General features: G+C 36.6%; 1 protein-coding gene across 1 annotated transcript in view; it reads left to right on the top strand.

Moving 5' to 3' along the window:
• The first annotated feature begins 390 nt into the window (after nucleotides 1–390).
• 14-3-3epsilon (tyrosine 3-monooxygenase/tryptophan 5-monooxygenase activation protein epsilon) overlaps nucleotides 391–13,642 on the top strand; it is a 30,119-nt gene continuing 16,867 nt past the window's right edge. The window contains exons 1-2 of the mRNA XM_068767244.1: nucleotides 391–585; nucleotides 2,115–2,278. Coding sequence (XP_068623345.1) covers nucleotides 522–585; nucleotides 2,115–2,278 — 228 coding nt within the window. The 5' untranslated portion in view covers nucleotides 391–521. The remainder of the gene's footprint in view (nucleotides 586–2,114; nucleotides 2,279–13,642) is intronic.

Raw genomic sequence — 13,642 nt, 5'->3', positions numbered from 1 at the left:
GAAGCTTAACTTCAACTGCTTGAAAGTACTGTCTGTAAATATAAGTATTTAGCATACGTGTATTATGAGACAGTAACTGTTAAGTTCGCAGATCTCTCCGCTCCGTGAACTCAGTTCCAATGAAGCTATAAGAGCCCTCGGCCTAACAACTTCAACATCAAACAAGAAAATGTATAGTAACTAATGAACGCAATTATAACCTAATTTGACCAAAGTACTTTTACTTATATTTTGTGTTATATTGACAAAAAGGACATTTTATTAGAATAGTAATTCACTATATAATAATTCAAAAATTAATTACAAAATTAGGGCCAAACTGACAAAGAACGGATATCAATACTCTTTTTCCAATTTTAATATGGCAATCATACTGTAACGGAAGCTGCCATTTCTCTGACGTCATGGGCGGAGTTTAGTTGAAGATCGAATTCGGATTCGGTTGGCGGGCGCGGCCATCTTGGTGAATTAGTGACCTGGCGATTCGGTTTTAGTTAGTGAAAAATCATTTGTCATCCACAATGTCGGAAAGGGAAGATAATGTGTATAAAGCAAAGCTAGCCGAGCAGGCTGAGCGCTATGATGGTAAGTACTTATTTTTACTTTATCCTCAGTATTAGGACAGGAATTCTTTCATATTTTCGCCGACAGTTGAAAGACGATTTGGTGATTGTCTAGAATTTTTCTAGATGTAATACCTTCTATGATATTCAATTAACAGTATGATGGGGAAAAATATGTATAATGCATTCATTTTTAACAGTTACATTTGTTAAACTGAGACAAATCGATGGCATTCGTTAGGCTTGGTCCGCGATCGATGCGTCATCCGCCGGTGGGATGCCCTTTACGTTTTTTACGATGCTAAAACTGGAGAAAGACCCCGTAGCTGTATCTAGTGGTCATTTTAAAACTAGTCTTTCGTGTCATTCACGTTTGAATATCGATTTTTCCATCTTTCATTGGGAATAACAGCGAAAATTGACACGGAAAAAATCGTTGTCTTTTTTTCCCATGAATGAGAAATAAGAGTGTTCGATCGATGTCACCGAGTTCACTCATGCATGTCGCGCCTTGGATCAATCGGCCGACGAAAGGCATCGGAATGTTCTAGATTTTTATTTTTTGTAATTTATCGGCGGGCCCGCGACGCCCTCGAGGTTTCGCCCGTTCACCGTTCGACGTCGGCTGCGAACGTCGGAGCTCTAATCACTTATTCATCGCTTGAATTAAGATAAACGCCCATTGTTAGGTTATCTCTGTGCGACTTTCTCGGAGCTGATACGGCAGACTGCATGACCCCATATCAGTGAAAGCCTTACTTGACTTAAAACAAGTGAGCGCGTAGTTTTTAATTCTCCGAGACGGGGTTCGAAAATTGCAGCATCCTTATCGATTTTCGTCGACTATGACACCTCCCGAACATGTTTTCCGTTAGGTTTAAATATCACGACGTTAACACAGTTGAAATTTATTTAGCACCCATTTATAATTATCGTATTACTTTCACCGAGAAAATTTTCACACCGGTATAAATTAATGGCTGTTGGCCTACATGAGTTTAATTAATTAAATTCGGCAGTTGATTAACTTACTATTCATGATAAAACCATAAAAACCACGAAATAATATAATCAACCTAATAATTATTAAAATTAAATTACGAATTATTCTAAATATTACATGATATTGTGAGAAATACAAAGAAAGATTATTCAGAAATAGTACAAATTTTCAAATAATTTTCATTGCACATATATTAAAAGATACTGAGTTTTCGCAGTTGAGTACAATTTGACCCTAATAAAATCTTATGTAACTTTGAAATTGCTGCCCTTTTAAAGGCTTTTTACAATGAAAGGTCAAATAGTTGTAGATGGAGACAATGTTCTTCTTTAGGTCATGATTTCTAGGAATACTATGATTCTAAATTAAAATTCAAGTTATATTACATTTAAAAATGTTGATATTCATGAAAAAAATGAGGCATTACAATTCAGCCACACCCTATCAAATAATTTTACTTTCAAAGTTTAACATTTTAGGTTATTGAATGAAATACATTTAGCTGTTAAATGGATGAGTGTTAATACAATTTTGTTTGTTGTTTGCAGAAATGGTTGAGGCCATGAAGAATGTTGCCTCCCGTAATGTATCGGACAATGAACTCACAGTTGAGGAGAGGAACCTCCTCTCGGTGGCATACAAGAACGTGATAGGCGCCCGCCGTGCATCATGGAGGATTATCTCCTCTATTGAACAGAAGGAAGAAACAAAAGTAAGTCATTCATTTATTTTACAATTCTTCACTTTTAATCATATCACTTATGATCCTAGCTTACTATTTCACTTGAGCCAAACCTAAATCAAAAAACAAATTATTTTTATTAAAAGAGATTTACATCCTGAAAATGCATAAAATTTAGGACCATTAGATAAATATTAGCGACTTAACATCTAACAGGCATAAAACTTCTGGACTATTATAAGATTTGAAAATCATGCTGTTTAATTGGGCAATTTGGCCATGTGGGTTAATTCTATCTGCATTTTGATAGCTGCAATATGCGGCACGTAGGAAACAATTCTGATGAACCCTATACACAGTTCACTGGTGACCATCTTGGCTTAAATGGTGGTATAAGACATCTTGTTAATAAGCCATGTGGTCTATATTGAGATACTCAATTTGATAAGATTTAAAGATTAATTATATTATAAGATTGTGTTATCTTACATAAAAAAATTAAAAGGGGCCCTTAACAGTTTCATATAATGCATTCTACACATTTGCTGTCATTTTATAAATTTAGCTCTGAAAGATTTGGTGTCATCATGCAATAGTTCTAATAGAATACATTTTCTTCACTCTGTTAAGCCGACTTAGTAACGGTAATCTTTATAAGTGTTATGTAACATGTTGGTATTACACCCTTAACTGTTTTGTAACAATGTCCTTTTCTTACACTGTATAGTTCTGATAATAATTGCAGTTTCAAATTTTAGCTTTCAAATTTGATATTCCAAAAATTTCATCCTTCTATGTTAATAATATAGTATTTATATGATTATTTTTATTTCATACACTATAAATATATTAAATTTGACTTTCAAATAATTAATCAAGGCTTGTAATAGTATAGAGGTGTCAATTGTTAAATTTATTATACAATTGAATGTATCAGGGGATAGTAATGTCGCTTTCTTAAGTTAAATTCACACGACTGCAATTTTTAAGAAGTTTTTATTTCTAATCAACAATATATTCACCTTCGTTATCAACAACCTTTTGCCATCGAGTGTACAAATTAATGCACCAGCAGTAAAAATCAATAAGTGTTTCTGTAAAATATGTCATTAGAAACAACATTATTTTTTATTCCCCCTAATATAATAATGAATGGTAAATTAAGTAATAGATATTATAAATAAAAATTTTAAAGTTTGTCAATTTTAATTTAAGTTATTCTGTTCATTTCATTTATTTGATCATTATAGTAGATATTGTATGTACAGAAAGGATAGATGTTGTTTACGCAAATAAATAAATGGACTTTATTTCAGTATATGTTGTATAAGCAAAAAGGATGCATATATTTATGTATTTGTACAGGACAAATAAACTCAAATTTGGGGCGCCAATATTGTACAAGTTTATGTAACACTTGAGCATATTATATAAGTGACCTGGAAAGGGGTGACCCATTATTTTTAATGCATAGGGTCATACACAAAGTTGGTGCTGGCACTTGCCGGCCCCTACACGCACTTGCTCGCCAGGGTTACGTTACGGAGGGGTGGGGGGGCGTTGCAGTGGTTGGTCACCCCTTGAAATTGGGTCGGCTGACTCACCGATGTCTTTATTGGAACTCGACTGCTCTGGAATACGTCCACCCAAATACTTTGTGTTTAATTTATACGCGATATAAATACGGGAAAGATTTTTGATCACGAAAATTTTACGAATTGACATGTAATATTGCAATTAAATATTACAATTTATCAAAAAATCTTAGTAATTACATTATGTATCAAGAAATACCCCTTGGACCCCCTTGCACTTGTTTTAGGCTCTTCTAAGAAGTGACCTTACATTTTAAGACATAGTGTGCCATTATGGGGGAGCTTAATTGTATTCTAATTTCTATCAAACTGGACTCATCTGGCATTCTTCTCATGACATTGAAAATAACATAAAATAAGAAAAGTACGTAAAATTTTATATTTTGCCTATATCATACCTCATTAATGGCCGTCTCAAATGAGTCAATATGCAATGGCGATAGCAAAGATATGTTAGATTTATGTTTAAAATCGCATTGCATTTTATAATCCGTACGTATTATATCGACACCTACAACGCTAAGTGTACCTACACTTATAAGAAGGGCTATATATATTTATACATTTATATATATATCATTTAATACTCTTTTGTACATGTAAAATCAGAAAATAAAACATAGAAATATAGTGACTTAAAAATAAGTCTTATTTCTTACAATCGTAGTAAAGAGCAATATTTTTTAACTTATTACGTTTACATTTAATATACTACCACTGCATGTGCGGAAGTAGCTAAATATTGGTCCTTTTCTTACAAGCAAATTTGTCAAGGGATTTGGTCGGTGACAAATATAAGTCACTAATTTATTTACATCAATCCTATTACTGTATTAAGATGTAGGTTAAACGCTTCCAGGCGAAGCTATGAACGTCTGTCAAGGTAAACCTATAAGTATATATTCCCATTCATAAAATAATAGATGTGAATACAAAAGTTGCCATTCACAACGGCGACATTGCGAGTTGCGAGCATACAGGAAGTTGGCCGTAGTGTTGAGACAAGCCGGACAATGGCGTGGGCGCGGTTCCGAGAAAACTACGTACAGCGCGAAGGTTGATTTGACGAGAACACGTTTCCCAATCGCGACTGTGCTCTATGACGCGTTTTATTAAAACAGCAATCTGTCGCTCTGATCCAATTCATGGGCGGCTTTCTAGAAGCTTCGTGACGTTTTGTAACCAAAATACCTGATGATGGAGGTCTTTGACTGGGTCGCTTACGGTGGGCCTTACTAACCCTTCGTCTGCCGCAACATGACGCCTGTCAGTGTCAGGAACGAATTTTTTAAAATGATAAATGAATTACATTTGCTTAAAATCCTGTGTTCTGTAGTAAATTCAAAGCAAGCGATTTTTATTTGTAAGATGATTCGATATAATGTAGCCTGCTTTATTTCGGACAGATCTGACCCGTACGCACCTGGGGAGTTTGGACAGACGTGTCCATAGGCAGTTGACAGGTTAAAAGGCTCGGCATCGAGAGAGCAATAGAAAGAGATGCTCGAAGTTTTGATGTGAGATCGAATCGGAAATGAGATCTGCAGAAAGGTCACCGGTATAGGTTTTTAGGATTGCTTCTGTAGTGGTATTTGGCAGAGCACATGGCTTATGCAACAGATGGTCGTGGGAACCGAAAGGATTTCGACCAGGAACCAAAGACATAGTTAAAGGTGACGAGAAGCCGCCGGATGCAAGCGTAAGACTTGGGTGGCACTGTATCAGCTGAAAACATGAATCTACCACCAAACGTCTGAATTTATATAGCTTTTATGCTTGTCTGCAATCCTCATTTAACCCATTTACATAAGCGGTTTATATTCGCTTAATTACGTGGTCACTATCACCGGCGTATATATACGCGGCTGCGTTCGATATTGACAACCAAATATTGAAATAAGAAAAGGACCAATATTTAGCCACTTCCGCACATGCAGTGGTAGTCGTGCAACAAATGCACCGCCCGCCAGCTAACTGATAAATGCGTATGCGGCAAACAATGCGAATCTTACAACCGCCACCGCCAAATTACTCAACACGTGTTTCACCACTCCACGGGGCATCTTCAGGAGTTATGTTACACCGATTAGTGACTACACAGAATGCCAAATACTTAAATATTGGTCCTTTTCTTACTTAGGACGGACTTCCGCATGGTAACGCCTGATTCCATTAAATAACCAAATGTTGAAGTAATAATAACACTAACTGTTGCATTGGTAGGATGCAATGATTAGTCATTTTGATTTGCAGGCAACTGAATTTATTCGTAATTTAAAAAGAGGCGTCGCGAATCTCGTCTAACATGTTCCGTGCCACGGCAATGTTTGAAGATTTTTCATTCAGGGCGTATGCGACACTTAAATAAAAGACGGATGATGTACACTTTTTCAATACTGCAAAGCTATAATTAGCGGTAAAAATTTATACATTTTAAGATACATTACGTACGCCCGTGCGTGATGTAAGGTAATGTATATTCGAGCCTACAATTCATTTGTTTTTCAATGAAAACTGAAAATGGCCTGGACGGAAAGTGCAGCGGGGGGTCGTATACGCCCCGAATGACATCTTCTCCTGCAGTAGACTGTTCCGGTTGGTTCTGATGCCTCTGCTCTTGCTGAGCGGAGTGAGAGCATTCATTTATTTACTTTTTAGTGATAGTTTTAATGAACTAGTATAATTAAGGGGATTCCCCCGGGACCCGCGACTTGCGTGGTGTGTACTTTGATTATTACATCGATGTCACATATTCGCAATATATCGCCTGTGCCGATTTCATAACGGTATTTACGTTACGTTTAAGTCATATAAGCCTTAGATTACGGCTTGAGTTGCGCCCGCGAACTATGACTCATGTCGTAACCCTTGACCGTTGAGTTGGCTTATGGGCGGTGTGAAAGGTTTAATTAAATCACACATGTCGAATACCATAAATGACAACTGGCGAAGAGTATTTGTTCATTATCACAAGGAAACTTAAAAAAAATGTCAATTGTATCATCGTCCAATAATTACGACCGATGAAGTGTTTAGTGTACCAAGTATTTAGTTCTAGAACATTCTATTCTTCCATAAATAGCTCCTTCTCGTGTCGTAATACTCATTGTTGAAGGACGTGACCCCATCCACGGATCACTTTCTCCTTGACGAACTTGCGCCATCGGCTGCGACTGTCTATGTGTATGGAATCTTAAACTACTGTCTAGAGCTGTGTTTCCCAACGTGGGGCTTATGACGAAAGTGGCCTTCAAACGAGTTCAACCCTTTAGTTTTAAGTGAGGAAAGGACCAATATTCAGCCACTTCAAACACAGAGTCAAGTCACTTATTGGTGTAACATAACTCCTGACGATGCCCCGTGGAGGGGTGAAACACGTTTGAGTGATTTATGGTGGCAGTTATGTAATTCGCATTGCCGCATGCGCATTTATCAAGGAGCTTGGTGGGCGGTGCACTTTGTTGCACGACTACTGCGAATGTGCGGAAGTGGCTAAATATTAGTCCTTTTCTTACTTAGGATGGACTTCCGCAAGGTAACGCCTGATTCTATTAAAAAAAAAACTTTATTTTTAATATAAAAAGTATATATGTTACATACGGAGGGGCGTAAGAATTTTACAGACGATGCGGTTATGACACCAAAAAATGTGCGACAATACTGGTCCATGGTATATCCAAAGAATTGGGCTCCTCCCCCTCGATATATCGACAATTTTTTAGATTCTTTCAGAACTAAAATACTTTAAAAACTGTTCGTACATAGACGAAAGCCTTTTTATGACTTAGTTCCTTGAGTATCGAGATGTTCTTTCATGTAGATGCGCAGTATTCTTCTGCGGCACATTTGAAAAGCATTCACACGCGTCCTACCGCCGTTGTATTTCGGCGTCCATGTTTCAGCCGTATAGATATAAAAACCAATACCTTCACGAGCTTTCTACCTTACCAACACATTTTGTATATGCATCTGTTTTAGGTATTTTTCAGTAAAAGACAAATTGTAATAATAATAATGATTTTCTTTAAATTATCGTGACTTCATATTTAGCTAAATAATATCTCAATTTATTTGTTTTTAAAGAAATAAACTAGGGAAATTTTACGCTTTGCGTATAAATAAATAAAAACAGTACGCAGAACAGATAGTAGATAGGTCTTTAAGGTTCTGGAGTGGAGATAGACGGACCTTTTGGAAATATTTATAGGAGGCTCATGTCGAGCACTTGATGTCTTACGGCTGAAAATATTGATGATAAAAGAATTCGTAGGTAATTTTAATAAACAAATGGTTATATTCACCCACAGAGTGGGCAAATGGCCTTGTTCAAATCGCTGAACATATGCAGTTTCTTAGTGTCTAGTTCTGTGGACGTACTACCGCTGAAATAGTGATATATGTATATATATATATTTATATATATATATTTAGGTTGTATATAGCATTGTATAGAATCATAGCTTTTAAAAATATTATAAACTATGGTTTCACTCTCTCGACTGGGATCAACATTGTGTTTTGGTTTTTTATATATCAATCTGCGTGTTTTAATTTAGACCGAGCGATTTCCATATTGAACATTAATTTCAATTTCCTAAATATAGTTTCGTAGTTATAGATTCACTTGATAAGAGTCCAGTGTTTCAATTAATAATATTTTCATAGCTTATTAGTATTTCTAATATATTTGGAAAACTTTAAATCACGGAATATATAAACTAATATATGTAATGCCGTTAATATTGATTAATGCTTTTTATGGGGAAGAGGGAGAAAGATCGCGGGTCGCGTGGCCCCTGCACGCCAAGTGCGGCACGATCGATTCCGCGAAGGAAAATTACACGCGAGCTGACGACTACCGCCGCCACGCGCACGTGCCCGCGGAATTAGAAACAGTTATTATTGGTGTCTGATCACTTGTTCCGTTGTAGTCATCACCGTAGGCCTCCCTCATTGACGAAGGAGGAAGCCAGTGTCTTCTGGTCACTATAGCAAAGTTGTCTGTGCACTTGTGGGTGGATATTCTGCGCTATGCATGGTCTATGACAGTGTTTCCCAACGTGAAGCTCACTTCCCACAAGGGGGCAATCCGAATGTGGACTTGACATGAGTTTACCCTTTCGCTTTAATATAAAATATGTATATATGTTACATAGGTGGGTGTAAGAATTTTAGAATATTCAAAGTGTGTCATGGCATGTAAGGTTGAAAAATACTGGTCTGTTTACTTGCTGGGCTGTCGGTTAGGTAAATATAGTTGGATTACTTAAACGCTGTTTCGCTGCGAGATCATATCAGAAATGAGGAAATCCGCATAAGAATTGTTCGTCTGCAGCCGTGCAGCGGAGCACCGGTCATCGTGGTGGTCTTTGGGGGAGGCCTGTGCCTTGTGGTGCTCGTCCATCGGCTGAAACCAAAAAAGCAAAAGTCAAATAGCTAAATCTAAAAAGTTTGAAGCGTTTGCATTACCTATTTAATTATGTAGAGAGAAATAGGGGCAGCTGTTATGCGCTGTTTCATAGCCGGGCTGCATGTAATATACCGAGCAGGGCGTGGCCGAAAGAAGCGTCGAAAATTTTATTATTTTCTTCTGTCTTATCGTATTGTTTAGTCGTAATGTGGCTTTGGACGTCAAGAAATGTGATGTGTTATTTTTGAACGGTTAGTTTGATTGAAAGCAAATGCAAAGCGATACTCCTTGGCACCTATCAACTCTAACTCAATACACTGTAAATACAGTTTAAATGTGTTTCTAATTGCCTATGAAATATACATGTTTTGACGGATGTTTTTTTTTGTAATTACGTGTATGGGCTTTCCATACAAGTTTAAAAATCGTATACACGCTAATGTCAACCTTTATAATCTATTTGTGTTGGCCGGTGCGGTTAACTGGTGTATGACGCTCGGCGAATTAAGTCCGCCATTCGCGTCGTATTATTAACTATAATATTAATAATATTGCAAGCTATATACAGAGCACGGCCTTTGTAATGATGATTTACATAAATTTGCTAATTATTTAAACATGAGTTTCTCGCGACGAACGAAAGTAACCCAGACAGTTCAGATGATGAGCGTATCGATGGATCTCCTCCCGCAAGGTAGACAGGTGACATTATTAAAGTCATTGGGAGACGCTTTCAACCAGACCTTTATAGAAATTTATGGGGGAGGCCTACGAGTAGCAGCGGACGTCCTATGGTAACGGTGATGATAGTGATGAACATCAAAAATGAAACAAAATAAAATACATTAAAGGTACATGTCTAGTGCAATCTGAAATAATTAGACATAATTACATAGGGTTGATATTTTTGCAATCTGTGCTTCATTTGTAAATAAAAAAAATATTTAGATTGTATAAAAATCACTAGAAATATATATACAATCATACGAATTTACATATCTATGTGATAAACCTATTATATTGAGTCAGTTTCTGACATGGTTGTCCGGTGATTTATCTGTTCTTGAATATCTCATACAATCTCATGCCAAACACTCGCGCTCTCTTGGTGACGACCAGCATCTCCGGCACTTCAAAATTTCAATTTAAATCTTTAATAGACATACATTTAAATGATTTACCTTGTTTAGGAGATTAAGTGAAAGTGCCGCGAGGGTCCCGTGACCCTGTTAATCGGCGACGGAGTTATGACGTCATTGGGGTCTTACATTTGTCCTGCATTTTTTAAAAATTTGCCGAACACTAGTCTCGCTAATTGTTTAAACTCCACGCTCAGAGTCTTATTTTGTACCGTGAAAATACTGAAACACTAGTTTTACACCAGTTAATTGGACGGTCAGACTGAACGCCACCCCGGTCGCGCGTAATTAGTTGTAATTGCAGGCGCACGTGACAGCGGCTAATTTTCACTGACGAATTATATTTTATTATGCTCATTACAAGAGGCCCGCCCTAATGTCTCGCCCTGTCTGGCTAGTCCATACTCTGGAAACCTGTCTGCGAGCAGTGGCGTTTTTATGTATTGTATTAAAAAGACGAGGGCTGTAAAAGGAGGGAGAGAAACTTTGAAAGAGATAAAATTCTTTTAGAAGAATAATCGAAGAATTTTTTTACTAACAAATTCTCCTTACTTTTTGATCACAGTAGTGAGATTGTATCTCGGTAATCGAACCCGCGCCCTACGACCGCAAGCCTCAGTCGCATACCGCTGGGGTAACACTGCCCTTGCATGAGTTGCAGCAATATAGATAAACACAAGTGTAATCCAGGTCCACTATTAATAATTAAAATTACCGAACGAATGTCGTTCAAAATACACCTGTTCGTAGACCAAACATACAGTCATACGATATAAATATATATGTGTGTGTGTGTGTGTGTGTGTGTGTGTGTTGGCGAATTAGTGGACTTGGACTTTTAAACAAACAGTTCAAACACCTATATAGACAGTATAAGCTTCCATCATCAGCGTGATGTTAGCAAAATAGAGGATCCCCGTAAGGCATACCCCTCTTCCCAGAAGATCGCTATCACCAGTTTAAATCTATAATCAGAAATACAGTGAAAACGTTACCATTGTATATGTATATATCAACGATGGCAACTAAATGAAAATTAATATATATATAAAATGTTTAATGACATTAAATGATAAGGATGCACATAAGAAGTAAAATAGTGTGATGCATTCGCAGTTATAGAAAATAAAAGTGAAATATCCATCGTATACGTGATAGTGACTTAAGTCTGTCAATGATTGAAGAACGGGCGCGGGTCGACGATTCCGCCGTGAAGTCGCTACTCGACCGCGATAACGCGTCCGTCTTGTAGAAGCCGTGCACTGGACTCTTGAACTTCATTCAGCGCTTTGTGTAGCGACGCGCAGCTGGACTGGAGCAGCAGAGAGAGAGAGAGCAACAGAGATACAATGTTACCTGAAATAAATGTTACATTCAACATTTACACACGACTCATTTCAGATAGGCGGATTTAACCCTTAATAGCCTGATTTACGAAAGTGATTTTTTTTGTAATATTTCTGTTTGCTTGAGGGTCTAGATGAAGGGAAAAATAGATTTTTTTTTAATTTCGTCGGAAAGAATATTATACGACAGTAAAATTCGTACGGCCAACCTATAAAAAACTAATAGTAATGTGAACATTCGGTTTAAAAGATTGGTATAAAAATTGAAACTCTAGGCTAAAAATGATTAATTTTTTTTTTTATAAATGAGCTACGCATTTACTTTTTAAATTCTTTTATGCCTATAACAAATATGCGAAAAACATGTGGTTTTTTTTTAAATGTAAAAATCAAGTAAAAGTATTCGGAAAAATTATGAATGAAATCGGAAGTCGTTTTTAAGTTATCGCGTAACCAACGGAAACTGATTTATTTTTATAAATGGATTTTAGTGACCTTGACGTAACTTATAATTCAGGGAAAACTTTTTAATCTATAACACTGGCTAATAACTAAAACACTCTTTTATATTTTGCCTTAATAGTTTAAATTACCTATGAAACTTTTCATATAATATAGTGATGCTGTGTATAACATAGAGTAGATACAACGCTCGCAATAAAAACACACTCTTATAACACTAATGAAGAGAGATCAATGAAATATAATTGTAATGTGATTGTCGTATGACATTGTCCAATAACAAAATTAAAAATATATGTCAATTTGCCAAACAATTTACATGAACCATTTTATACGCTACTTATAGGCGTAATGGATGGATATCTTGGAGTAAGAATTACTTTTAGGTATGTACTCTATTTTTAAAATCTCTGGACTTTATGGATATTCGGGAACCCGAAAAAGAAAGAACACACTGCTGTATAATCTAAATGTAAATTATTCACCAGTCTTGTTACACAAAATTCAAGCTTTACACTTTACATACAATACATCTAATATATAAAATTCTCGTGTCACGGTGTTCGAACTTGAACTCCTCTGAAACAGCTTGACTGGTTTTTACCAAATTTAATATACGTATTCAGTAGGTCTGAGAATCGGCTACTATCTATTTTCTATACCCCTAACTGATAAAGGTTGTTCACACTTAAAAAAAAATTAATTTTTTTAACGAAATTTTTTGTTTTTTTTTATGATACAGCATACAAGAATACATACAACCATAAATTTTCACCCCTCTACGATCAACCCTTATTTTTTATTTGTAAATTAAAATATCAATTTTTTTTTGCAAAACAACGTTTGCGGGATCAGCTAGTATATATATAGTACAATATACTAACAAGTCATTAAGTTTGTGAAAGTTGCGGGGACTGTTGAGCGAGCAGCTCTCCGCCGGGAACGTATAATAGCGGCGCGGCACCGGCACTCGAAAAGGCGTCGGAATAAATTACGACTGCTCTGAAAAATGCTCGCCTAACGGTTCAGCCGTCTAGCGGTTTAGCCGCCCGCGCTCCATCCTCTAATGGCACTGAAACCACTGTACGGTACAGTACAGTTTTTTTTTTAGGATAATCATTACCGTGCGAACGAAATATCGTTAGGAAACTAGATAGATTCATTCACTTTAGATTACCTTATAGTGAACACGTCTGTACGTCTTGAGAAGTAGAATCAAATAGATCTCCCCCGTGATGGCATCGAAACCAAATGCGCCCTGATCTAAGAGCACGTAACAAACCCGGTCTGGTGTTTTGTGACAGTATGTCGTGGATTTGATCCTCGGCAGACCAAACCTGTGAATTGTTAAGATCACAACTGATTATAAACGGTTACACGAAGATACGCTTTGATTTATTCTAATAGATTTATACGTAAAACACCAATATGTATGTATATAG

This window comes from Battus philenor, unplaced genomic scaffold (assembly GCF_028537555.1).
Source record: "Battus philenor isolate CCGP_79_NKW_IND1 unplaced genomic scaffold, ilBatPhil1.0.hap1 SCAF_23, whole genome shotgun sequence".
NCBI classification, from domain to species: domain Eukaryota; kingdom Metazoa; phylum Arthropoda; class Insecta; order Lepidoptera; family Papilionidae; genus Battus; species Battus philenor.
Note: the sequence above shows the minus strand (reverse complement) of the source record. Positions and strands in the feature narration are given on the sequence as shown.